This window comes from Tiliqua scincoides, chromosome 14 (genome assembly GCF_035046505.1).
Source record: "Tiliqua scincoides isolate rTilSci1 chromosome 14, rTilSci1.hap2, whole genome shotgun sequence".
In the NCBI taxonomy this organism is placed as follows: domain Eukaryota; kingdom Metazoa; phylum Chordata; class Lepidosauria; order Squamata; family Scincidae; genus Tiliqua; species Tiliqua scincoides.
The window spans coordinates 14,449,084-14,475,742 of record NC_089834.1 but is presented as its reverse complement, the minus strand read 5'-3'; the positions used below and the strand labels follow the sequence as shown (position 1 = coordinate 14,475,742).

General features: G+C 48.2%; 1 protein-coding gene and 3 pseudogenes across 1 annotated transcript in view; 3 read left to right on the top strand and 1 right to left on the bottom strand.

The window, feature by feature from the left end:
* The first annotated feature begins 4,049 nt into the window (after positions 1-4,049).
* Positions 4,050-4,172, top strand: LOC136634749 (5S ribosomal RNA; annotated as a pseudogene).
* Positions 4,173-4,201: 29 nt separating this feature from the next.
* Positions 4,202-4,324, top strand: LOC136634639 (5S ribosomal RNA; annotated as a pseudogene).
* A 181-nt stretch (positions 4,325-4,505) lies between these two features.
* On the top strand, positions 4,506-4,628 carry LOC136634638 (5S ribosomal RNA; annotated as a pseudogene).
* Positions 4,629-7,956: 3,328 nt separating this feature from the next.
* The window catches only part of IFT81 (intraflagellar transport 81), a 32,103-nt gene continuing 13,400 nt past the window's right edge, over positions 7,957-26,659 (bottom strand). The window contains exons 10-19 of the mRNA XM_066609902.1: positions 26,300-26,395; positions 24,437-24,583; positions 18,719-18,868; positions 17,319-17,447; positions 16,966-17,055; positions 15,052-15,138; positions 13,632-13,703; positions 13,454-13,539; positions 10,902-10,947; positions 7,957-9,576 (exon numbers count right to left, since the gene is read on the bottom strand). Coding sequence (XP_066465999.1) covers positions 9,394-9,576; positions 10,902-10,947; positions 13,454-13,539; positions 13,632-13,703; positions 15,052-15,138; positions 16,966-17,055; positions 17,319-17,447; positions 18,719-18,868; positions 24,437-24,583; positions 26,300-26,395 — 1,086 coding nt within the window. The 3' untranslated portion in view covers positions 7,957-9,393. The remainder of the gene's footprint in view (positions 9,577-10,901; positions 10,948-13,453; positions 13,540-13,631; positions 13,704-15,051; positions 15,139-16,965; positions 17,056-17,318; positions 17,448-18,718; positions 18,869-24,436; positions 24,584-26,299; positions 26,396-26,659) is intronic.

Below are 26,659 nucleotides of genomic sequence, written 5' to 3'. Positions count from 1 at the left end.
GTTTGTTTGGCTGAGAATTTCTAACCGGCTCCGCCAGGGGGCTTTGTGCCCGAGTGAGAATCTTGAACCCTGGTCATGGGGCTTTCAGACGGTTATCAGCCCAATTTAGCTTAGAAAGTACCAAAATAATGTAAAGTTTCTCATATGTCCAGAGACATTTTTGAAGAGTGTGCCTGGGGAGCTCACAGTGCAATGGGAGCCAGGGGACATCCACTAAAATTGATTGTTGGGAGAGTTAGGACAGACAAAAGAAAATATTTCTTTGCTCAGCGTGTGGTTGGTCTGTGGGACTCCTTGCCACAGGATATGGTGACGGCATCTGGCCTGGACGCCTTTAAAAAGGGATTGGACAAGTTTCTGGAGGAAAAATCCATTACGGGGTATAAGCCATGATGTGTATGCGCAACCTCCTGATTTTAGAAATGGGTTATGTCAGAAGGCCAGATGCAAGGGAGGGCACCAGGATGAGGTTTCTTGTTATCTGGTGTGGTCCCTGGGGCATTTGGTGGGCCGCTGTGAGATACAGGAAGCTGGACTAGATGGGCCTATGGCCTGATCCAGTGGGGCTGTTCTTATGTTCTTAATGGGTTTGCTCCAGCCCCAGGTCTGACGGATCACTGGGGCGGCAAATGTTTCTCTTCCTGAAGCTCCCAGTAATCAGCACTTCCTGTCATGGTTGTTTTGGCCACGACATTTTTTGGTAAGCGACTGCCAAGAAATGTCTCAGCGTTGTTTTATTGTTCAGAAAATCCTGCCTTCGCATAAAACGTGTCTCTCACTCAGCAGTTTACAGCCGAAGACTTTCAGTCCCTGAATGCCTTTCTTAAGACATATTTTATTATGGGGAAAGCAGTCATTTGAAATGTGTGTAACATGCCAGTTAAGCCTGTCTCTTTTCCCATCATTTGTCACGAGCATCACTTGAACTCTTTCAAGTCTGCTCATGTGTTCAGGAGGACAGTTACGCAGAAGTCTGGCTGTAGCTCTTGATTATTTGCACAAAGTTCATTGATTTGATGTATTTGGAAAATATATTATATATACGGAAAATACATCGCAGTTGTGTTGCTGAGTCAGGCCTGAGGTCCATCTTGTCTAGCGTCTTGCTTCCAATGGCAGTTAGCCAGATGCCTCTGGAAGCTTTCAGACCTTGGAGTACCCTATTGCTGGTATTCCAGGTTTTCGTTATCTATATCGCACCATCCCTGTGTTTAATTCTGGGCTTGGCAGCAAATGCCAAAATGGATCCCTGTCCGCAGGCACTTAGAACTGAACAGAAACACAAGGGAGATAACAGAGAGAAGGCGAAGTAGTGACAGACCAGGGAAGTTCATATGCACTGACTTGGGCTGAGTGACAACTGAGGAGGGCTTTTCAACCTTTTCAGCGGTACCACTTTTGCAAGTGCCACTACAGGTACAAGAGGGGGCAGCTTGCCACCCCCCCCAGTTGGGGCTTCACGCTGCATCCTCCATGCCTCTTTTGGTGAGCCACGTAGCTGCTTAGCCACATCTGCCCACTGGTGCGCCCCTCCCAGCCATCACCGCTCTCATGCGGTCACTATGACAGGAGGGTCACGACTGCCTGCCATACTAGGAAGGCCCAGAGGTTGAAAAGAACCCCAACAGGGTATGGGTATTGGGAGCTGGGCCGATGGGTTTTGAGAAGGACAGAAAAGAGGCAGCATCGCAGAGGCAGTAGCAGGCAGAAGGGATGGCAAGGGAGAATGGACGGAGTTGTTTGAGGGAGACTTTTGGGAAGTCCAAAAGCCTGCCCATAAGTTTTCCCTTCCATGGCTAACAGGTGCTGGGGGGGGAGTAATTTAGGTTGAAAAACTAGTACTTGAGCAAAATGCACCCCCCCACCCCATTGTCTTAATCCACTTGCACCACTTTCCTGGACCAGTTGAGGGACTAAAACAGGGGTGCTCAATAGGTGGATCGCGATCTACCAGTAGATCGCGAGGCAAAATGAGTAGATCGCGGAGTGCCGACCCCCCCCTTCGGGTGCCTCTGGGAGGAAATGCCAGGAGTAAGGCCCATTGTACTCAATGGGGCTTACTCCCAGGTAAGTGTGGCTAGGATTGCAGCCTCACAGCCTAATCCTAGGCATGTCTACTCAGGAGTAAGTCCTGTTATACTCAGTGGGGCTCAAGGTACACCAACATACATTGTACACATAAAAGTTATATGTTATGATGGCGCGAACATTGTAAAAAAAACTCTGGTAGATCTCCGGGCCTTGCTGGGTTTCAAAGTAGCTCTCGAGCCAAAAAAGTGTGAGCACCCCTGGACTAAAACATTCTGACCCACACATGCAGAAGTGAAGGCAGGGGTTCTGTCTTGCCGCAGCCCCTCCCCACTGGGCCTTGTGCCCGCTTAAGGCTAATTAGCTTGCCTTGTTAAACTCACAAGTGCAGCAGGCAAAAGTCAGAGTCCAGAAACAATATGCCAGGTCACAGTCCAAGGTCAAACTCCAGTCAGGTCAGGTCAGGTCTCCTCTGGGTCAGGGTAGCCTTTGGTCCTTCTGAAGCTGCCTTTTATCCTTGGATGTCTCATAATCCAAAATGCAGCTCAGCTGTGAGCTACCTTGCTAGCTCCTTGTTAAGTCCAAATTAGGCTCAGCTGAGCCATCTCTTCAGTCCATGTCCGTTCAAAGTCCCATCAAGGTCAAACGAAGCTCAGGTGTCCATCCAGGTCTCCATTGGCCTTGATTGATTACAGCTGTGGAGCCAAGCCCTGCCCTTCCCAGAGCTGTCAACCAGCTGTCAAAACATGGAATCGCTGTCAACACCACATCATCCACCTGATGATCTTCAGATCTTCCATTACAGGTTCTTACCCAAGATACCTGGTCATGCAGACGAGCTCTTGGTAGAGGTGTGTAACATTTCAAATGTCCACTTCAACAGATACACAGACGGAATGCTTTTTTTTTTTTTTTAATTCTGTGGAGCTGCATCAATAAAAGGCAGGTGATTTTCCAAACTCTTTCAGTGAAATCTCATTTATTAGCCAGATACAGTATTAACGATAATAGAAGTGATACACTGACAGAACCGTTGGGGCCTGTTAACATCTGCTCCCCCCCCCCCCCAACTCCCATTAGACCTCTAAGTGGCTGAAAAAGTCCCTGCACGAAAACCATCCAGGCTTCATCGCTGCACATCCGCTGGCACAGAAGTCGCAGGCGGCCACTCCAGCCCTTCCTCCATTTAGCCTTTTTTCCCCTCTCTTTGGATAATTATAATTTTCTGCTTCAGCTGAGAAAGTCATTTCTGATGACTTGCTGATGTGCGTAATCGGTTTGCCCTTCTGGAGGGCAGCCGGAGTGACGCAGCACTGAAAAGTGGACCTGTGCAAAGCAGTGGGTTGGCTTCCATAGCAATGGGCCAAGTGCACCAACAGTAGGGCAGCCCCACGTCTCATTGCCCTTCTTTCTTTTTACCTCCAGACAACCGACTGGAGCGCACAGATGCTGTCACAGCAGACACCAGCAAAACACCTTGAGATCTGCCAACGTCTGTATCTTGTTCCAAAAGCTCAGAGATCTTCACAAAGGTACCCTTCGTTCCTCTCCCTTCTCCAAACTGTAGCAGGTTCATTCATGAGGCCATCAGCACAATCTCTTTCTTCATTTCAACAGGATTTGCGTAAAACTAGCCTGCTGGGCCTATTGGAGCATATAGATGTACAGCCACCGGCACCGGTGAGATGGCTGGGCTGTTTTGAAAGAAAAAGGTCGAAGCACAGACAGCAACTGTTACCTTGTACATGCCTGATCTTGTCAAATCTTGGAAGCTAAGCAGGGTCAGGCCTGGTTAGTACTTGGATGGGAGACCACATGGAAATCCCGGGTGCTGTAGGCTTCTACCATAGTCTTTCGAGACTGAAGGTTGCCAACCATCCCCCTATACTGAACACTATCTCCCGATCTTATCTGATCTCGGAAGCTAAGCAGGGTCAGGCCTGGTTAGTTCTTGGATGGGAGACCGCCTGGGAATACCGGGTGCTGTAGGCTTCTGCCATAGTCTTTCGAGACTGAAGGTTGTCAACCGTCTCCCTATACTGAACACTATCTCCCGATCTCGTCTGATCTCGGAAGCTAAGCAGGGTCAGGCCTGGTTAGTACTTGGATGGGAGACCACATGGAAATCCCGGGTGCTGTAGGCTTCTACCATAGCCTTTCGAGACTGAAGGTTGCCAACCGTCTCCCTATACTGAACACTATCTCCCGATCTCGTCTGATCTCGGAAGCTAAGCAGGGTCAGGCCTGGTTAGTACTTGGATGGGAGACCGCCTGGGAATACTGGCTGCTGTAGGCTTCTACCATAGTCTTTCCAGACTGAAGGTTGTCAACCATCTCCCTATACTGAACACTATCTCCCAATCTTGTCTGATCCCGGAAGCTAAGCAGGGTCAGGCCTGGTTAGTACTTGGATGGGAGACCGCCTGGGAATACTGGGTGCTGTAGGCTTCTACCATAGCCTTTCGAGACTGAAGGTTGCCAACCGTCTCCCTATACTGAACACTATCTCCCGATCTCGTCTGATCTCGGAAGCTAAGCAGGGTCAGGCCTGGTTAGTACTTGGATGGGAGACCGCCTGGGAATACTGGCTGCTGTAGGCTTCTACCATAGTCTTTCCAGACTGAAGGTTGTCAACCATCTCCCTATACTGAACACTATCTCCCGCTCTTGTCTGATCCCGGAAGCTAAGCAGGGTCAGGCCTGGTTAGTACTTGGATGGGAGACCGCCTGGGAATACTGGGTGCTGTAGGCTTCTACCATAGTCTTTCGAGACTGAAGGTTGCCAACCATGGTCTAAGCACCCACCTTGTGTATGCAGGGACATGATTCCTTCACATATTTAACCTGGTGATATCCAACAGCAAATTCCGTGCTGCCCCTTTATGCCTGAAATGTCCCTGCTAATGCCACCTCACTCTCTCCCTTCAAACCCATTTTGTCTGGGAGACTTGTGGCATAGCCCTTCAGTCTTCACCCCCCAATTCTATTCAAGCTTAAAAGCAAGTGTAGCAGCATCTGCTCACGTTCCAGTCTTGGTTGTCCACTGTGTTTCCTGTTTTCAGTGTTAGATAGCCTCTTCCTAAGGAGCAGATTGGTTTTTTTGTTGTACTACAGGGACCTAAGGGACTACCGAGGGGGGGGAAGAGGGGGTTCCTGGTTTAATTCTGCCTTTCAGGAATTCACAGAGCAGTCCTAGTCATATCCTCCCATCTCCCACAGAGCCAGGATGGTGTCGTGGTTCAGGAATTGGAGTTAGGCCTGGAAGATGCACGTTCAGACCCCTGCAGTTGCAACAATCCAACTGAGATGTGACAAAAGCCTTGATAACAATGGCTTGATCAAGGAAAGGCTGCCACTACCACACCAGCTGAAGCTGGGCAAAGATGTGCCTGGCCATGGCCGCCACTTTCCTGCAGATCAAGGAACACCCTCAAGTGGCACCCCTGCTTCTTTAGAGGGAGTGCTGCCCTTTCCCAAATAGGCTGGATCCTCAGTCCAAGAGCCACTCTCCTGCTGACCGTCGGCCCCCCTCTGTCTCTTCCCTCTGCTAGCCCACATCCCAACTCATCGGTGCCTTCAGCCCAGAATGGCCACCGATTCCCCTGGCAGGTGGTGCCAGTGGTGTGTTTAGTTGTGGTGTTACTGGTTTCAAAGTGAAGCAGGATAAGAACATAAGAACAGCCCCACTGGATCAGGCCAGAGGCCCATCTAGTCCAGCTTCCTGTATCTCACAGCGGCCCACCAAATGCCCCAGGGAGCAACCTGATAACAAGAAGACCTGCAAGGCCTCCTGGGCATTGTAGTTAAGAACATAAGAACAGCCCCACTGGATCAGGCTAGAGGCCCATCTAGTCCAGCTTCCTGTATCTCACAGCGGCCCACCAAATGCCCCAGGGAGCACACCAGATAACAAGAGACCTGCAAGGCCTCCTGGGAATTGTAGTTAAGAACATAAGAACAGCCCCACTGGAGCAGGCTATAGGCCCATCTAGTCCAGCTTCCTGTATCTCACAGCGGCCCACCAAATGCCCCAGGGAGCACACCAGATAACAAGAGACCTGCAAGGCCTCCTGGGAATTGTAGTTAAGAACATAAGAACAGCCCCACTGGATCAGGCCATAGGCCCATCTAGTCCAGCTTCCTGTATCTCACAGCGGCCCACCAAATGCCCCAGGGAGCACACCAGATAACAAGAGACCTCATCCTGGTGCCCTCCCTTGCATCTGGCCTTCTGACGTAGCCCATTTCTAAAATCAGGAGGCTGCACATGCACATCATGGCTTGTAACCCGTAATGGATTTTTCCTCTAGAAACTTGTCCAATCCCCTTATAAAGGCGTCCAGGCTAGATGCCATCACCACATCCTGTGGCAAGGAGTTCCACAGACCAACCATACGCTGAGTAAAGAAATATTTTCTCTTGTCTGTTCTAACTCTTCCAACACTCAATTTCAGAGGATGTCCCCTGGTTCTGGTGTTATGTGAGAGTGTAAAGAGCATCTCCCTATCCACTCTGTCCATCCCTTGCATAATTTTGTATGTCTCAATCATGTACAAAATGAATTAAGTAAACAAGACAATGGACGTGAGGCACTTTGAGAACTCCACTGCCAGACTGCCGTGTACACTGATGGGACTGCACCAGTAACAGGTGTGGAGGTTTTGCAGACCATACCCCTGAGCAGATTGAAGGGGAGATGGATGTTGAGATCTGAGCTGCACAATGCTAACATGTTTCACATCCTGACACTATTTTCCATTGGTGATGGGAAAAGCAAGCTCCATTCGCACCTTTTCAGAACCTCTCTGCTTTTAAGGGGAAAATGTAGGAAGCCACGGAGATGGTTTCAGTCTTAAATTCTAACCAGGGCTCTAAGATCTCAAAAGTGCCTGCTGCTGTGGCTCCAGGCTGTGTTGTAGAATGGCTAAATGAGTCAGGGGATAATGAATGGGATTTAAAGGCTCCACGGGCAGACTGTGAAATGGCAGTCACACGCCCAGGCTCTATCACGCTGCTATTTAGGCCTCCAGGAACAAAAAAACACAACCAAACCCTATGGGGCACATTCAAAGCTATTCTGCAGTGATGAGGAGGCTGGCTCAGGCGCAGGTGACTCACATCCCTCCGCCCCATCCCCAGTACATTTGCTCCCACTTTGGAGCATGTAGTCCTGTCCCTTCCCTCTTTCTGTGGATTAAATTGGCTCTTGTCTAATTTCTCTCCCTTGGAGACCCTTCCCCTGGAAAGCTCAGGGGCTGCCCTGTTGCTTTGCCAGTGTGACAAGCAAGAAAAAGATCTCACAGCCACACTTGATGCTGAACACATACTTTGGCTCTGCTTTTTTTGTTTTTGTAAGCCTATGTAGCAGCTGGGGGGGGGGGCCCTCAGGACCACAGTGCATGGAGAGAGGGTCACCCTTTCCTGTCAAGCTGCCGTTCCAACAAAAATCACGCCAGCAAAGCTGCTGTGAATCCCATAACACAAGAAGCACCCTGCTGGATCAGGCCAAAGGCCCATCTAGACCAGATTCTTGTATCTCAGTGGTCCACCTGATGCTTCAAGGAGCTCATAAGACAACAAGATACCTGCATCCTGGTGCCAATCCCTTCCACATGGCATTCTGAAGTAGTCTACTTCTAAAACCAGGAGGTTGTACATGCACATCATGGATTGTAACCTGTGATGGACTTGCTTCCATCAATCTGTCCAATTCCCTGTTAAAGGCCTCTAGGCCAGATGCCATCGCCACAGCCTGTGGCAAGGAGTTCCAAAGACTAATTACATGCTTGGTAAATAGATACTTCCTTTTGTCTGTCCCGATTCTCCCACCAGTCAATTTGAGTGGATGGCCCCAGAAGCTTCTATTGGAACTGACACAGAGGCACAACAGAGTGGGAACAGATAAGGGCAAGTCACATTGTAACCTAAGTCTTTATTGTCTTTGTAGCTATGATAAAGAACTATGCTGAACTAATGCATCAACCAGGGTAAAAGTCAATACAGAGAGCAGACATTAACAGATATGGCTCACTAAGTACTTGGGAAGGCTAAAATGTGAATCCTGTAACAAAGCTGAAGGAAATCTTGAAAAAAAGTGGGAATGCCTTTGTTTCTGGGGAAGACACACATTGCAGAATAACTTCAACACCAGTCGAGGGGCGAGGGAAAGCAAAGAGAAGCGTGAAGCCCCTGCACTTCATCAGTTTTAGTATCTGCTACAAAACCCCATCCTGGATTTTCTGATCCTGAGACAACCAGGCAGACTCACAGATGCAACTTAGGGACGGGGAGGGTGGAGGTGCTTTTGCATGACAGCCTTCATAAACTGACCAGGTGGTCATGGCTCATTCTACAAAGGAAGCTGTGGCTTACACACTGGCGAGAGCCTGATGCCCCATCTTGAGAACGGTTCCACATGGAAAGAATTCTGCAAAAAGCTCAAGGGAGGTTGCCAAGATCCTGGATTAGCAAACTCGGGGGGCACCCTCTCAAAAATAACAGATTTTGCATGACTTTTTAAAAAAGCGATGGGGATTTGGTACAGCCACACGTTCATGAGGCTTGTTTTGTAGTGGCCTGGCCTGTGCCCTTGGGAAACCACCCAAATCTGGCTGGAGCCAAGAGATGGTGCACTGGTGTCTTAGCAAGTGGCCCCAAACAACTATGGTGGCTTCAGGGGCTGGATGAGGGAGAGCTGCTTAGTAAAGTGACAAGGGGCCTGGATTGAGACATGGATGTTTACAATGTTGGAAAAGTGTGGAGAATTCCCGGTCACTTACTCAAGCCTTAGTCTTGCCCCTGCAGTTCCAGGGAAGACAAGCTGCTTCCATTTTCACTGTGGAAAATGGAAGGAAGGTATCTAGTCTATGGGCTTTTTGTGTCTCCTGACCCACAAGCCCAGACTTAGACACTACTCCCCGACAAAGTCCAGAATGTAAACATTTTGAACCTTGGGACAGGATATCTTTTGGTTTAGCTTCTCTTTGGAAAACAGCAGGCTTACAGTTCAGCCTTAAACCCATTTCAATGCAGGAGTCTCATTGAAAGTCCTCCCCACCATGACGTCTTAAGCTATTATCCTGGCCTTCAAGCGATGGGAAGGACTTCCAATAAGCAGCAGTCTTTGAATGGATGTTTTCTTTCCTTGATACAAGGAACGGCCAATGTTCTTAACCTAGTGCCAAAATCCATTCCATTCTACTGAGGCCAAAACCCTTCCAGGCACCCCTCGCAGCCAGACCCCTAAACCTTAGTCATTTGAAAAACAATGTTTTTGTTTCTCATCAGCTGTAGAATTAAACCAACATTCACAACTGCAGAAGCATCTCCTGTCTGAAATTCCCTAGGCTGGGAAGCAACCAGATTTTACAAGACCAGCCGGTCTTCTCCTCCTTCCTGAATGACTTGACCAATGGAGATCTGGTTCTGTTGCTTCAGAAAACATTCCTTCTTGCACTCCATGAGCAGCTCGAAATCCCGCCACATTTTCACTTGCTTCATATTTGGGCCGTGACTCTCCCGGACCGCTTTTTGCTTCTCCCGCAGCTTCTATCATTGAGGAAAAAAAGAGTCGCCAAAGCCATTCAGAGAAACATTTCAACATTAACAGTAATCAGATGTTATGCAGAGGAGTGTAAACATTTCTCTCCCTTATCTTAGCAAAACAAGCCCCTTGCTGGGATCTCAGCACATGGAACTGCCTTGTCTCAAGTTAGACCCCTGGCTGGAAACTTCTGCCCTGTGACTTGTCAGGGCTCTTTGAGGAAAGGTGAACTGTGAGGAACACAGGGCAGGATCTCTCCAGTTAAAAAGGATCTCAGTTCCCAGGGATGGGAGAGGCTATGATTTAACTTGAGACCCCCTGCAAGCAACATACGCTACAAGCAGCACCGTACAACTGGGGCAAAAGCTTCTCTAGACTCTGAAGTGTGTAGCTTTGTGGGAGCAGCGGCCACTCACTTCCTTTCAACAATGCCAACAGCATTGGAGTGAATGGAGTAGCTGCTTCTGCCGAGTTCCATATACTCCCTGGAGTCCCTGGGCTGGGGTTGTGTACCTCAAATTACTGCAGTTCTGCAGAAAAAAAAAAGTACAACTAATCCAGTGCATGCTTACTTGAAAGCAAGTCCTGTTGAGTCCAGGGGGGCTTATGCCCGAGTAACTGCACACAGGGTTGCAGCCACATAAGCAGTGTTGAAAAAAACAAAACATTCTCAATCCTAGAAAAAGTATGCCTTTGATTTTTGTCAGGGCTGAGGCTGCAGCCACTTTGTAAACGCAGTACTCACTTTAGTAGCTTCCTGATGGAGGACTCTGCGCTTGAAATTACAAAAATCTAAGATCAGACTTAAAAGGGATAAAAAGCTCACACCACTGGATGTAGATGAAGAACGTTTAAAAGGCAGAAAGTATTAAGAAACATACCCCCCCCCTCCCCGTAATTCTGAACTTCAGAGAAGGCTAAAAATGTACAGAACTCGGTGGGGGTTGTTGTCAGCACAGCTCCATCAGGCTTAGCACGGCTCTTCTGGATAACGCCACCAGCTAGAAGACGCATTGGCTTCTGTCAGTCACTCCGTGCATCACCTCAACTTGGAGCTGGCAACGTGTCTTATCCCGGGGTTTCCGGGGGATGTGCTGCTTGGAACAGATAGCCCACTGGCTTAGACATTATCTGGAGGAAGCCGGCTTCAGAATCATTGGCAGAGTTTATTTTGAGGAGATGATTTCCCAGCCCTAGAATGGCGCACTTTGTGGAAGAGAGCACAGCAACCCCAGCACAATCCACTGTCACGCTTGAAACACGGCATCTCCTAAAAACGTGCATCCTGCCCCGTTCCCCACCACCACCACCGTTGGAACACACGTAGTACCTTTCCGAGGTTTTCCTGCTCTGTGATCATCCGTGAATATTGTTCCCTAATGAAGACAATGAAAATAGTTCAAAACCATCACTGATAATGCTGGGCACCCACCGAGCACTTTTAGAGGGTTCAGAGTGATTCACATACTAGTTATCTTGCCCGAATCCTTAAAACCACCCTACAAGGGAGGTCTGTATTCATAAAGTTTACAGAAATGTCTTCTGCATTCAGATCCTACCCCTAACTCTCCAAACTACTCCGGTTTCAGAGATCGCATGGAGCCTTCATACACCTTCAGTGTCATCAGGATAAAAAGCCTGAAGTGGAAGGTAAAGTGAAAGGCTCACGTATGAGCTGGCTAAGCATTACTGCGCAACAGGAGACCAAGGAGGGCGCACCTAAAATCATCACCACCACAGACATAAAAGCTTCAGGGAATCCTGTTTTGGCAGCCTAGTCATTCTGCTGCACTGACACCTGTGCAAGTTTTGGCCTAGAGGAGCAGGGCTGCACCTCCCCGGGGGAGGAGGGGGTTTGACAGTGGATGAAATGGGTTGATCTGAGGATTGCAAGGAGCTCTCAGAAACGTCCTTGCAGACAGGCGTTTCTCTCTCGCTTTCCAGTTAGCCCTTCTTGCCCTGTTCTACAGCAATCTCATCACATTCTTTAGGGTCTATGCCATGTGCGCATATATCTTGCCCCATATATTGCCTGGTCCATGGGGAGGTGGGAACTGAGCCTGGAACATGTTTTACTCTGGCAGTCCGGGACATTGGTCTTTCCCATAACCCGAGTGCACCTGCTGTTGTTTGTGCCAGGGCCAGGATTACCTCGGTTGCCCCCAAAGCACACACATCTATCGACATCCCTCTCCACCTCTTTAAGTTCTCCAAACGCTGCTTTGTTACAAGATTGTGTGCGCCAAGCCGCCTCCCCCCCCCAGCCCCCGGTTTTGTTAAAAGAAAGAAAGGCAACAGAAAATTCAACCTCAAATGTCAGCTTTTGGACTATTTATAATGACGCCTGGAAAGAATGCAACTTAATTTTGAAAGTTAAAACTATTTTTAGAGAACAAAATTAACTTTTTACATTCCTCAGGACTGACTCCATGGAACAGAGATGGGGACGGGGATCGGAATTAGGGCATTTTTGGTTCACTCGCAAACGGAGGTTCTGCTTACGGGTTGCTCGCCCTCCGTTTACATTCCAGCACTCACAAAAGACGTCCCAGTCCCAAAAGCAGCTCTAGGAACTTGACTTTGCTTTCCATTCAGCCTGCATTGAATTTCTGCCTATCAAAGCCTCCAGGAGGCCTCCTTATTTTCAAGAAGGTTTGTCCTCTGGTTTGGAGGGGGAAGAGGCAAGTCAAGGCTTTCCAGGCTGGCTCACCTTGCTTAGAAATAGTTCCTGGCCCTGAGAAGCTTCCTCTGCTGTCTGTTCAGTAAACCGGCTCAAAAACAGTACTTGTGCAGGAGTGGAAACACAGCGGGCAGCTGGGAAATGGAGGCCTGTGTTCCACCATGACAGATGAGCACCCTGCAATGCCAAGTCGCAACCTGTGCTACTCCTGTAGTTGCTGTCTGCAGTGTGGAGGTTGTGGGAGGCAGCAGTGAGGGGCCGGGTGAAGAGCAGTCACTTGCGTATATGGCCTCCTGGCATGCTCAGTTATTCCATTTTAATCTCCTCCTCCCAAGAGGCTGTGTGGTTCTCTCACCCACCCCCATTTTACCCTCAACCTCCATGTGCAAGAGATTGGGCTGCGAGAGAAAGTGGCCAAAGGTCACCCAGTAGCTTTGACCCCATAACTTCTCAGCCCTAGTCCAACACTCGGATACCCCACAATGCTGGCTTGCTACAGAGGAGAGCTCTCAATGGGACAGATGACATCAGGTCAACATTCCCCTCTCCTCTACCCTACCCTTCCCCCAATAACAAGAAGCATTCCAACACAGCCCTCCTTGTCTACCCCAAGCTTGCAAGTAACCCACATTGGCCTTAATATGTTTTTCACTTTACAGGCAACCAAAGCAGGACAAACGTGGCTGATTCCGCAATGGGATTCTGCACAGAATGAAAAAACACATCCCAAATACAAGGCGAGTAAATGACACCGGAGGGGGTCGGAGAGGAGTGTTCTCATAGTCTTGGTGCCGCCCCCCCCAACTGCCCTTGTGTTGCAGCTCCAGATCCGGTGTTCCTGCTGTTCCCCAGCACGTCACTCAACGGTTTCCTCCATCTTCCCAGATAACAAATCAATTGCCAACATTCAGAGAAATGCTGCCTCCCCGCTTGTCCCCAGCTGCCCTGCAGTTCAGCCACCATAAATGGTGACTCACGAGATACACAAGCAACACAAATGGCATTTTGTTCTTTGCGGTCTTTTTTCCAGTCCTAAACCAAACGCACAAGGACTGAGAGACTCCTAAGCAGACAGCACCTCTGAGCCTCTGCAGAGAATTCCAGGAACACTCCCATGGCCACTACTTCCTTCTGGCTCAAGTGCCAATGATGCTGCCTCCATTTTGGAAAACTCTTTGGGGTCAATACCTGCGGGCGCTTACCTTATTGCCTTTCTTTTTTCCTGTGGATCTGTAGAGATGTAGGTCTTCATCTCGTCTTTCGCACGCTGGAGGAATACTTCTAGCATCTAGGAAGAAACACCTGGATTTAGACACCCGCTACCCCCCCGCGTCAACGGTCTCAAGGAAAGGGCGCTAAAGGACCCCTTTGCAGGCTCACCCTTTTCATGCAGTTGGTGTAATGAAAGCGGCTTTCCTCCTGCACACACTCCTCATGAAGCACCTTCACCTCCTGCAGTAGAAGAATCACATTCTCAATAGGAAACGTCATGGGAAGTCCACTGCAGTGTCGATGTTCATGGAAAGAATGCTCACCGGAGTCCTTGGTCCAACATTCATGAGTGAGCAGCTTTCCCTGGTGTTTTGTGCATAAGAGCAGCCCTCAGGATTAGCCCAAAGGGCCATCTCCCAGAGGCCTCTGGGGAAACGTGCCGACAAAGGGCACTGTCCTGCTATTCTTCCTCAGCCTGCCTCTGATCTTAGCCATCATGACAAACAGATCTATTCTTTCCGCTGAATTGGTCAAATCCCCTTCAAGCGGTAGTTCCCTACCTGTGAGTTGTGACTCCTCAGGGAGCCACGGAAACCAGCCAGGGTTGCTGCAAAATCCTCACAAAAAACCAGCCACCCTATACAACGTATAGGATTGTAGCCCTAATAGGAGCCGCAGACAAATGGGTTGAGAGAGCCACCAGTCAAAAAGGTTTGGGAACCACTGCCTTTAAGTCATGTTAGTGAGTAGCCAACAGTTCTGTAATAGTTCTTTCCACTGGACCATTTCAGCGACGTGGAGAGGGGGGATTTGCTGCATGGGTAACAGCCTATCCTCCATACCTTCTTTACCCAGGCTTCGCGCACTGGAGAGGACACTCCAACTTCACCATATCTGAAGGCCTTAGGAGTGGACCTCAACAGGTGGGAAACCCTGGCCTCTGAGTGGCCCGCTTGGAGCCAGGCTGTGCAGCATGGCCTTTCCCAGTTTGAAGAGACACTTGGCCAACAGGCTGAGGCAAAGAAGGAAGGCCCATAGCCAGGGAGACAGACCAGGGACAGACTGCACTTGCTCCCGGTGTGGAAGGGATTGTCACTCCCGAATTGGCCTTTTCAGCCACACTAGATGCTGTGCCAGAACCACCATTCAGAGCGCGATACCAGAGTCTTTCAAGACTGAAGGTTGCCAACACATAATAGTTCTGTAAGTGACTTTTGCATAGGCAAAGAAGGGCTTTCTTTTGCCTGTCTGGAATCCATTTTCTTGGGGGACTGCAAGATCCCTCTAGTGGGGAACTTCCAGGGAGAAAAATGGCTCTTTCCACTTTCTCCACACCATGCACGCCCCTCCCCCATCATCTTATTTTCAAAACTAATCCAAAGAAAGAATTCAAGATCACTGGGCCAAGGGGGAGATCTGGCTTGCCACATAGTTAGACTCACAACTGAACCAAGAATGAATTTATCGTATCATCCCCCAACTGACTGGGTTGGTAAAACAGGGCGTGTGGACATCCCAGGACTTCCAGATCCGATTGCTTCCCAAAGAAATGGGAGGAAAGGGCATGCAACTCCACGCTGCCCCTTACCTGCTCCAGCGCAGCCCGGTTGCTCTCCAAGCCTGCAGCACAGCTGTCGTACTGGGTCTTCTTTTCCTGGCATTCTTGGGTGAGCTCCTGGAGGGAGAAAGGGAGGCAGACGCGCCAAGTCTGTCGCCATGTGGCAGCTGAGCAGAGCGTGTTCTTGTCAATCTTGCCAGCTAACCTCAGCTCCTGGCACACAAAGGTGCTTACATAAACTCAAGGGACATCTGAGCCTTGCTGCTTCTCAGCTGAGGAACCGCCAGCCTCGCATGCTGGAGGATCAATTACAAACTCCTGCGGAGCTGACAAGTCGTAGTCGTCCCCCCAATATACATAACTGCTATCCTGTCTTCAGTGCTGTGACAGAGTAAGCTTCTAACGTGCTCATGCCACAGCATGGCTTTCAACTCAGCTGTACTTAAATTAAGCGTGCCAGAGAGTTTAAGAGATCATATTCCTGCACAAACAGTTTGTACAGACGTTTCCGGACACCACGGGATAATCGGCACTGGTTGGGAGGGGACTCCAGCGAAAGGGAGGCTGCGTTTTAAGCTGTGCTAGAATGTATTTGTATTTCCTTCCCACTCCCCCCCAAAGCAGTGGTATTGCACAGTGGCTTGCAGTGCTTTGCTGAAGATTAGTCTACTTGTTTAAAAAGATGGTATCCTGCCTTTCTCCAGATAGACCTGAGGCAGCACACAATCCAATTAAAAAGACACGCACGTCACAATGTATAATACCATTATAATACCACAAGTATAATACCATTGTAATTGGAGATATTTGTTTTTAGATGTGATATTAGAAATTAAGAAGCAGGTAAGAGATTTTATTTTAGAGGTTAGTTTAGTAGTAAGAAGAGTCTATAAGTAAAAATTTGAAGCCTTCTTTGATTGGATAGATATGGAAAATGATATATAATATGTTATAAGAGATATTGAAGGGGGTAATACCATTGTAATTGGAGACATTCTTTTTAGATGTGATATTAGAAATTAAGAATTAGATAAAGATTTTATTTTAGAGACTACTTTAGTGGTAAGAAGAGTGTATAAGTAAAAATCTGAAGTTTTTTTATGATGGGATAGATAAGACTAGAGGAAAAATATGATTGTTTAGTTAAATTATTAACCAGTAGGTTAATGAATATGATAATTTTTGTACTGATGAATAATTCCGATTGGATTAATGTTTGTTGTAATCGATGGCCACCACCCTTGTGTGTAACCTATGTAGTCCTAGCCCTAAGTCTATCCAATTTTCCTTACCTGTATCTGTAATAAATAAAGCATTGTATTAAAAAAAAAAGTGTGTCGAGAATAGTCAAAAGTAGGATGCAGTATGCACCTCACTGGCATAGCTGCACCAGAACTGGAGAGTTGGAAGGGATTGGGCCCACATTCAGTGGCCCAGTGAGCAGCGTAGGAGCACATGAAGATATGAAGATGCAAATCTGGACCCTGACATCCTGCCTTTTGGCCTCCAGAAGGGTGCCCAAAGTGGCTCACAATAATACGCAAAACAACACAATACACAAAATACTACTAAATAATAAACAAAATACTACTAAATACTAAATAGTACTAAATAATGCACAAAAACTGCACATTTACAACCAAAGTATAAAAATAAAACCGAACGTAATTTAAACAAGGAACAATAAAACAAATATTAAAAGAGTAGAAGACAAAGGGGAAAAAAACCGCAAACCACTTCAGGGCTGCGAAGTCAAACCGATGGAAACGCCTGGTGTTGTTTGGGGTGCAGTGCATTGCAGGGGCACTGGGGAGGCTCTGACCCCCCCTTGCCCAGGCAAAATGGCAAGGCTCCATTGAGAGAGGGCTTGAGACACCCTGCCTTGCTGAGCTCAGAGTTCCAACGAAAGCAAAATGATTTTTTAAAACAGGCATCCGTACTCACCTGGCACTTCTGTCGCAACTGCCTTAAATCTTTGATGATTGGCGCTAGGCTTGACTTCTTGTCAGCCACCATGGCATTCAGTTTTTTCACCTATTGGATGGGAGGGAAAAGCACACTGCCTGAACCAGCTATTAATAAGAAAGCTGGGAAGAAAGGGAGATGAGGACAAAGAAATGGGAAGTGGAAAAACTCCAGCAGGAACAAAGACTGGGCGTAAACAGACCGTAGAAGCATAGAAGTTGTACTTGCTGGTCTGCCAGACTGGACCCGCAGGCTGGAGGCAGCCACTGTATGTGGGAGGGGGCTTCCAACAGATCATCCCCATTCCCAGCCCCCAATATTGTGACAATCACCATTTCGGACATGTTGTCCAGAGTGCGGCCCTTCGCTTCATCCACTTCGCTTTTCACGGCCGACACCCTCTCCAGCTCCTCCTGCGTATAGCTGTATCCAGAGATCCCTTTCTTGTCTTCAATTGCTTGCTGGCAGCATTGGACAGGAAACATAATGGTCAACACGGGCGCTGCCAGTTCTCAGCAGAAATGCAAACATTGCAAGAAAGCTGACTGTGAAGCAAAGGGCAGCCGGGGGTGGGTTTTTCATGGATTCAGATGGGGGGCAGTCATTGAGGACTGAACAGGTGCTGTGGCCAGGCCTTTCTCCTTCAGGACCTGCAAGGCCTCACCAAGGGATCAGTGACCAATTCTCATCTGCTCCGCGTCGCAGAACAACTTCCACATATTTGAAAGAGAAAGCTGCATCTTCAGAACTCTACTGCCTCCAAAGGTATATTTAGGGCGCAGTCCTAACCCCTTATGTCAGTGCTTTCCAGCACTGACATAAGGGCAACACAGCTCTGAGGTAAGGGAACAAACATCCCCTTACTTTGAGGAGGCCTCCGTGAGTGACACCCAACTGCAGGATGCAGCACACGTCCCTTTGGCACCCTGGAAAGCACTGACATAAGGGGTTAGGATTGCGCCCTTATTGACTTAGCCACGTCTCTCACACACAGATTAAGATGTTTGGTCAGGCAGAGAGGGAAAGGCCTTACAACACGATAATCTTATGGCTGTACATGAAGCCTGTTTGGTTTCTTTTGGGGAAAAAAAATCAGGTCTTCAAAAGTTACCCAGGGATGAGGGAGGAGGTGCGCTTTCTGTGACACCCGTTTCCATGTTCTTGCCACAGCTTCTCTTATGTCTCTGATAAGTAGTGCCAAACACTTTATGAAAAGAAGAGCCGTTGCTAAACGTAAGTGACTTCCTAACAAAGCAAGTGATAAAAGAAAAACACGGTGCCACGGAAAATGACTGCAAGGAATGAGCACTTGGGGACTCGAGAGCACTGTGATCGCTGTGTGGGAATCGGCACTGCTTAGACAGAAGAAGCTGGATTGTTTTCAACTTCTGCCTAGAACTGAAATATCACGACATACACCGTCTTTTAACTTTAAAATCTAATACAGTGCTCAGCTAATGTTACTACGACTGCTTTAAACCTAAAAGCAGCACGAAGCCAAGGATGTCAATTTCAGGGCGATCTTGTAACGGTGCAATAGACGCCAGCACAGGTGGAAGGGCCTCCTCTTCGATCATGAAATCACACAGCTCAACATACCCAGAAAGGAACGCTTCCCCCCCATCCAGGCATGGTCCGCCTTACTTGTCAGAAAAAGCTTGGTTAAAATCCCCTCCTAGCGACGCGCATTTTATTTCACAACACGGACGGGGCGGACGGAGTGGCTCATTACCAACTGCTGCTGGATGTCCTCGTGGCGCTGCGTCAAGAGCTCTTCTGTCCTCTGCAGGATGCCGTATTCAGCAGTAATTTCTGCGATTTCCAGGCGCTTCTTTTTGTAAAGGGTGTTTTTGCTCCGGAGCTTATTAACATAACGCTTAAACTGAAACAAGAGATAAAGAGAGCTTTGAAATGCAATACAGTTGGGATAAAGCACTTGCTGTCACCCGGGCCGGACCCTGCAACACCCCAGATCTTCTTTTGGGCCCTCATTTGCATCAAGTATCTAAAAATATGGGTTTGCTCAGAGATCCTATTAAAATCGATACAAAGACAACCTTATTTAGGAAAAACAGAACTTCATGGTGGAGCAGCACTGGCTCCAAGTGTAAAACACTATGTTTCTTTTAAGGAGCAAAACTGAAAGGCTGATATAGCAGCAGCCTGAGAACTCCCAAAGTAACTCAGTGTTCTATAAAAAGTGTCCCAGGCAAAGAGCCCACCGTGAAACCAACCCGGCTCGTCTGCCATCCTGTGCCTCGCTGATGCCAAGGCTTTCTCTACCTTGCAGGGCCCCTGCAACTACTCTGAAAACAGCAACCATTTGGGGGGTGAAAGAACAAACCCATGTATTGCTCCATGACCTCCAAGCAGACCAAGCTATGTGCAACTTCAGAAACAGCCTTCTCTGCTGCACAAGGTCACCGAAGTCATGCAACTTCGCACAGTGGCTACTTGAAAACTATCCTTCCTGAAACCACCATCTGGTTGGACTGCTGCTGCTGGATTAACGGGGGTCATTTTAGTGAGACTTCCACAGGAATCCACCTCACAGACTGAAGAAGTGCATCTCATCTCCAGGCACGAAACTTGATGGAAAAGGGCCTCTACTTTCTCTCCTAAAAATGAAGCCATCTTACCCACCTGTCCACAACCACGTAAGTGGTAATTTTACGGCCCATCAGTGGGCAGGCGGAAGGACCTAGGTTGTTTTATTTGGAGAAGAAGAAGCAAACAAAACTATCAGTGCTTGAATTGGTTCAAATCTGGTAAGAGAAAGGGTTTTTTGTTGTTGTTTTTTTAAAATTAACTAGGAAATCTAGTGTAGGTTCCTGAAAATCATCTTAATTAGATACAGGGAGACTATCTTTAATTATCTCAGCAGGATGCTATAGAAATATGTTTGCTGTTGCTATACGCCGAGAATTGTGGCACAGATGGCCGACGTGCCTGCCAGTCCAATTAATGCAATAAAGACCTCACAGGCAAAGAAAAACATTTAGTCTAAGCAAATCCTTGGCTGTGACAAGCTCTCAGCTATCGTTTGCAAGGCATCTTGGAGCCAAGCTTTGACAGCCATTCTGAGACATGATTTATGGCGGCCTGACCCACTCCCAATCACCTGCCAGCAAGGCCCACCAATTTCAGTGGGGCTTAGGAGCACGCAAGTGGCTGAGGCGACTGCTGCCAAACTCTTGCAGAGTGGCCGGCTTCTTGGTCTATTAGAGGAGAAAAATAGCTTCCTGTCTGCTTGACAGACAGGTCAATCAGGCAAGTTTTGTTTCTGCTTTTTTCCAGTACAGAGTGGAAAGCTGAGTCTGGGGCACTCTTGGCCAGCTCACCCATTTGGCAAGGCTGGTAGCAGAGCCAGCAAACATCTTATATTTGAAAGAAACATTCCAAGACCTCACGCTGCCCTGGAACACAAGTGAGCGCCCCATATTTTGGAGTAACTTTGCGTATCAGAGCGTGTGTGAGTGTGAGTGTGAGTGAGTGAGAGAGCCCTCTGTGCTCCTCTGCTGGTAATCCTTACAGTGACTATGTGAGGTAAGAATTATTACCTCCATGCTACAGACTGGAAGCTGAAGCTGACAAAGTGGCTCTCCTGAGGCCACCAAATGAGATTGTGGTAGAGACAAAATTCAGCGTGGGGACTGCATGATTCATGCAGGCAGGTATTTGAACTTGGGTCCTCCTGGTTGAAGTTCAGCGCTATCTGTTTCAGCTCACTGGTTCTCAAAAAGAAAACTGGCGGATCAAACGTAAGGATCCCCCTCCCCAACTCACACTCCTGCAGTCTCAAATGGAACAGGCCCAGGTTCTACCTCTTTGGCCTGCATAATACGTAACCCCTCCATTGCCCTGCTCTCATTCAGGTCAAACCTTTCCACTGTTGCACTCTGTTTCAGAACCCGGGCCATTAAAACCACCCACAGCAGCAGAGGACCTGGGTCCAGTGCCAAGGACGAAAGGAAAGATGCCAAACAGCATGATTGGCCATTCAGACCCAGCTGTTTAGACTGGAAAATATTCAGCCAGGACAAAAGGCTTTCCAGTCAGACTGAGAAGATGAATGGCTTCTTCATGCCAGTGGCTGCTCGGAGAGCATTCAGGTGTGTGAAGCTGCATGCCACATCTGAGCTGCACCGTAAGTTAAGGTCCTGCTTCAAAAGTTTTTTGGCTTTCGTGACAAACTCCACACGTTTGACTTCCTGTTTTCTGTGAAGTTCTGCTGTGAGGAACACCAACTGTCTCCATAAGTTAGATTTTCAGGAAAAAAAAACATAACACCCCCCCCACACACACACACACTAGTTGTGAAGGCAGTTAGGTGGAAGGGGCAGAGAAGAAGATCTATTCGGTTTTGTAGCGGGGTCTGCCTCCCTCCTCCACAGGAGAAACACCCGCAGTCTTTGGCCTTTACCCCTTCCTCCAGCCCCATCCAACATCTCTGCTGCACCACATGTTCCAGTACTATGTTCGCACTTAGCAGGGTCCAAGAGGTCTGGCTGTTGCTTCCTCCCAAACACTTGGCACAAACCCCCTTCTCAGTGAGGACCGAGGCAACCACCTCTGTTCGGTCTCCCCCGGCCACTCTCATTAGTTGAGTGGGCAGGAGGGTTGAGTGGGAAGATGGCTCCAGGTTCTCTCTCCAGAGGAACTATTGACTGAAACATGGCAAGTAGACACCACGGCAGGTGTAGGATGGTGCTGCACCTGGGACCTTCTGGGTGCAAAGCAGGGCTCTACCCCCAAGCTTACGAGAGTCAAAGGTGCCGATTCCCCCTCTAACCCATTTCTAACATTTCAGATCTCTTTCTAACCAAGAGGGAGCCCCTCACCCCTTCCCTCAGGGAGCCCCTTCTCCTTCTAAACTTCAGGCTGCCTGAGCTTCCAACTGGGCCACAGCCGCTTTTGGGACCCAATTCCACCAGTGCAACATCTTTTGCACCGATCTTGCTGCCTATATCCTTGGCCCTAGCAGTCAAATTCAGCTCTTTAAATACACCCCAGTTTCTAAGGGTCGAGTCCCACTTTGACTTTCTTCTTTCCCAGTGTGCTGGGGAGAAAAGCAGGAACATCCAGGCTCCCCAGAACCTGTGTTCAGCTTCGGAGAGTACAATGCGCTGTGAAAAAGTGCTAAAAATATCTCCAGTTTACCTAGGATCACTTGTAATCGAATCACCTACCCCTCTAAGCGCTGGAATGCAATTCTCTAATTTTCAGGATCTGACAGCTGCACTGAGAGGCTTGCCAGCTTTGTCCAAGTTGGGGATTTACGGTTTGTTCTTGTGCCTGAAGTTCTTTTCAGACTTCGCTGTCTTTGTCACAGACAATTTCAGCCCCGACTGGTTCTTCTATAATGCACTAAAACACTCCAGCCAACTCCTGCCAGGAGTGCGCTGATTCCAGCCAGCTGCGCAAACTTTTCTTGCTTGGATCGGAAGGCTGCGTGTTCCTCTTCAGCATTAGGGGAAAAAGCAATATGCTGGCAAGCAAAAACATAAAGCTGGGCTTGACCTTTCTGGGGATGAAGTGCTAAGTCCTCAGCTGAGGATACAATTGCTGGTATGCGAGAGTCCAGGAGAAGAAGGTATTGATTCACTGGAGAGCCAAGCAAGAGTCAGGCCATAAGGGGAAACAGCAACCGGGGGACGGGGGACGACACTATCCCAGGTCTAACAACAAATCATTAAAATTTCTGGCACCAAATCCAAAGCATTAAAGAGGCACATTGATTTGTCTATGGCAATTAGACAGTAAAATGCTCCCCTCCACCATATTTCAGACATACTAGTACACAAGAATTGTGATAACCCCAGGCTAGCCCTATATATTTGGCTCCATTCGTACAGCCCAAACATGGAGGGGGAGTAGGATTATTCTGGCACTTGCACAAAGCTAAGAACAGAGTTCCTACAGTCACAGAACAGTGTATGCAGAAGCTCACCCCTTGACGGAATGGGTTTCAGACTGCATGGGTCTCTGTGCGTACTGAAGGCCTCAGGTTCAACCCCTGGCATCTCCAGTGAGAAGAATCAGGGTCCAGAAGCAGGTGGCCAGAGTGAACATGAGCAGCAGGTTACTGTCCGTGACAGCAGCCAGGCAGGCACCCCTGCAAGATGGCTACACCTGATTTGCCACTCTGAGAATCCAAATCCTGGACTAGATGGACCTTCAGATCCAGCAAAGCTCTTCTGGTGTTTCTGCTGAGATGCCCCTACACCCCAGCTTGTCTACCTAAGGGAACCTGAATCAAATCCACACCTGCGTCTCAGATTTTCACCCCCTCCCTCGCTCCCATTCATGACACAGCCATGAAGCCAACGGCTTGGCTCACCAACTTCCTGTTCCGCCACTGGAATTGGTTTTAACCATTTAGCTCTGCAACAGATTGTTCTCATCAGGAACAATGACAACAGGGAACATTTTTTATGTACATTACAATGCAGCGTATACACAACAGATAAGGCAAGAGTGCTGGCGGCTCACTCCCTCTCTCCTAACACTTTGCTGGCTGGCAATTCATCAGGGCTTTCTCTATAGCAGGGAGCACTGATTGTCCACTTGCAAATTTCACTAAACGAAAGGTCCTGAGGCTAACAGACTATACAGAGGAACAGGAACAAAGTCCCTGAGTTTCTGGAGCAAGAGAAAGATAACCCTTTGCAACAGCAAAGGGTGGGAGGGGCCTAGGCTGCTGTGGAGTTCAGCATCAGAATGACATTTTCTCTTAAAGACTCTAATCTCCAGAGTTTGTTGTCAAGTCGTCTTGGGTTACAAAGACTGATGGCTGAAGCCTTATTTGGTATGGGGAACAGTGCCCTTGACTTCAGGCGGAGACGATAATACAGCAGGGGTGGCCAAAATTCTGAGGCTGAAGTGCTTTGCATTCAGAAAGTGCCACGGCTCCTGTTGCTTCTTCCTCCTTGGCCTGCCCATTGCACAACCAAAGCTTCAGCCTCTCCCTCCCTCCCTTCCCTATTCTTCCTGCAACTTCTTTTGCTCTCACAGTTCCCGGGGGTCCTCAGAAGCCCTATCCAGCGCTTCAGCCTCTCCGTCTCCCTCAGACCCAGCATGCAGCTATAAAAATAGAAGGTCAGGGAATAAGGAAGCCTCTGTCGGCTGTCTTTGACCTGCAAACGCCTCCCAGAAAACAGTGGGGTCACCTCAGGGAGGCAAGAGCGACAAGGCGAAGGGAAGCGTGTGTTTGGGCCAAAGAATCAGGCAACAAGGTCTGAGTACCCAAAGGCGCTTTGGATTGGAGAGTCTGAAATAACAGCCTCCCACACAATGCAGCACATCACATTCGATGTGGAGAGTTACTGCCAAAGTAGCCTGTTCTCTTGTATTGGGCTTCAGGTGCAGTTCCTAAGCCACTGTGGATCAGAGTGTTTCCGTCGAGCAAACTAGGAACCCATTCACAGCTTTCTCCTGGACTTCCACTTACCTCGTCTCCTTTCAAGACTTCTGTGCCGTTCAGCTCCCGGGCCTGAGTGGACTTTTGCAACATTTGCCTCTCCAAGGTGGACATCTCCTCCTTGGCAGCCTGAAGTTCTTCAGCCTTGGCTGCCTTCTTCCGGGAAATTATGGAGGCCTGCAGGGCGATTCGGGTCAATTTTCACAACGACATATTGCAAATTTAAACGTTTGGGGCAGAGAGAGTTGGTGTGATGGCCAGCAGGAAGGTGGCCTTGCAAAGCAGCTTTGCAAACAAGTCTTTGCAAATTATCGGCATATTGACACATGGGTGTCAGCGGGCTGGACTCATTATTTTGGGCAGCCAACAGTCTGAAAAGCAAAAATGACAATTTGTTTCGCAGCTTGGAAACCGTGGCTGCCCCGTTGCCTGGATGTGATCTCCAGGCAATTCCCACCATGAGCGGCTATTGCACAGCACACACTACAGTGCAGTTAAGAACCAGATTAACATGGGTGGTTCCAACGCTCAATTTAGGCTCTGACATCTGATGCTGTTCTTGCGCCAGGTTTTAAAAACAAAAAGGAGATTTTTCCCTGGTGTGTGTGTGTGTGTGTGTGTGTGTGCGTGTGTGTGTGTGTAAAGCAGCAGCAAGCAAAATTCCGCTGTTTTTTCACCAGGGCCAGAATGTGGATTTTCAGAGATTACACTTACAGCAACCTATAGCAATGCACAGCGCATGGATTAAGACAGAAAGGAACCGCGAGACATCAAGAAGCAGACAAAGACTGCTTTCACAACCAATGCCTCTTTTTTTCTACTTTTACATTGCGAATATGGTTTCCCATGTTACAAGCCACATGGAAAACAGAAAACCATACTTATTCAGAACAACAGTATATTATGCTCACAGCACTGAACTAGAGATACCACGGGTTCAACCTGTGGCCATGTTCAAGAGAAGCAGATGCCCTGTGTCTGAGCTGTGGCTATACAGTGCCACTGTGCAGACAGTGGAGACAGGAAATCTGGTTGACTTAATGACTTAAATGCAGTCAGATGACTTAAATGCAAAACTGTACCTGATAGGTACAATTCCATGCCATTTGGGCTTTCCTAGGGATAAAATTTTTTTTAACACATACCGCACAGTACCTCCAGTACAGCACAGTGAGTGATGTTCAGGATCTAGCAGAAGAGCAGGACACAGCTTCACTATATAGAGAACCAAATGCTGGGCTAAGGCATGGCTCAGCACTGTGTTAAAAATCAAAGACAAGCCCACTGGCCCTCTGCACATTTCAGACACGAATCAAGCAGCAGTGCAGGTGACACGGGGAGCAGCCTCTCGCTGGGTGAAAAAGCCCTTTGTATTTCTGTCGATCTACAATGATTCAACTTGCACTCTATCCAAAGCCGCTGCTTCTCCAAGTGGGGCCCACGGTGACAAATTCTGTTAAAACACACACGGTGATCTTGTAAAGTCAACCACGGTGCCCTGTGGAGCTGAGCGCAGAACGCCATATGTCTGTGACTAAGAAGAGCACTCCAAATTCCTGGAATGGCTCATCCCTGGGATGTCAGCACTTTATATTGGGAGCCAGCTGGTCTCTTGTACCAGCACATTATGTAGCATACTTAACCTTGTAGCATATTGCTCTGTAAACCAGGGGGCTCTGGGTCACATCTGAAGCTGAAAGCTGTATCTTTTTAACATGTTTCAGCCACTGATTTTGAAGCCTTTGATACACAGGCAGTGTATTTATCACTAAATCTGAAAAGAGATCTCGGTAAAATTCAAATCTTGACAAGCTGTGGCCAATCCGTTCTGGTTCCCCTCAGGATTTTCCTGCCGTTTGCCCACATGCCACCTTACAAGGCTTTAGCTCTTACCTGTTGTCGGTACATTGAGAATTTACTATCAATCGGTTCGTATTTCATCATCCTCTTCTCAATCAGCTGGTTGATTTGCGCATTGACCTCGTTTATCTGGAATGAGAAATTAAAACATAGAGGTTTCTTTGGAGTTTTGAGACGAGAGGGTATTGCAGTCTGTGCAAGATGAAGTTATTTGACTGCACTGTGACAAAAGCTCTTGATTTGGAGGTAAGTTACAGAATTGGGTTTTGTGGACCTCATGATGTGATCTGAATGGAGCAGTGTGACATCAAGGTTTTAAAGAGCTGGCCCAGCAATGTGGATTTTTTCCCCCCTACAGCTATACAGGGTGTCCAGGAAAACGGCCAATAGCAA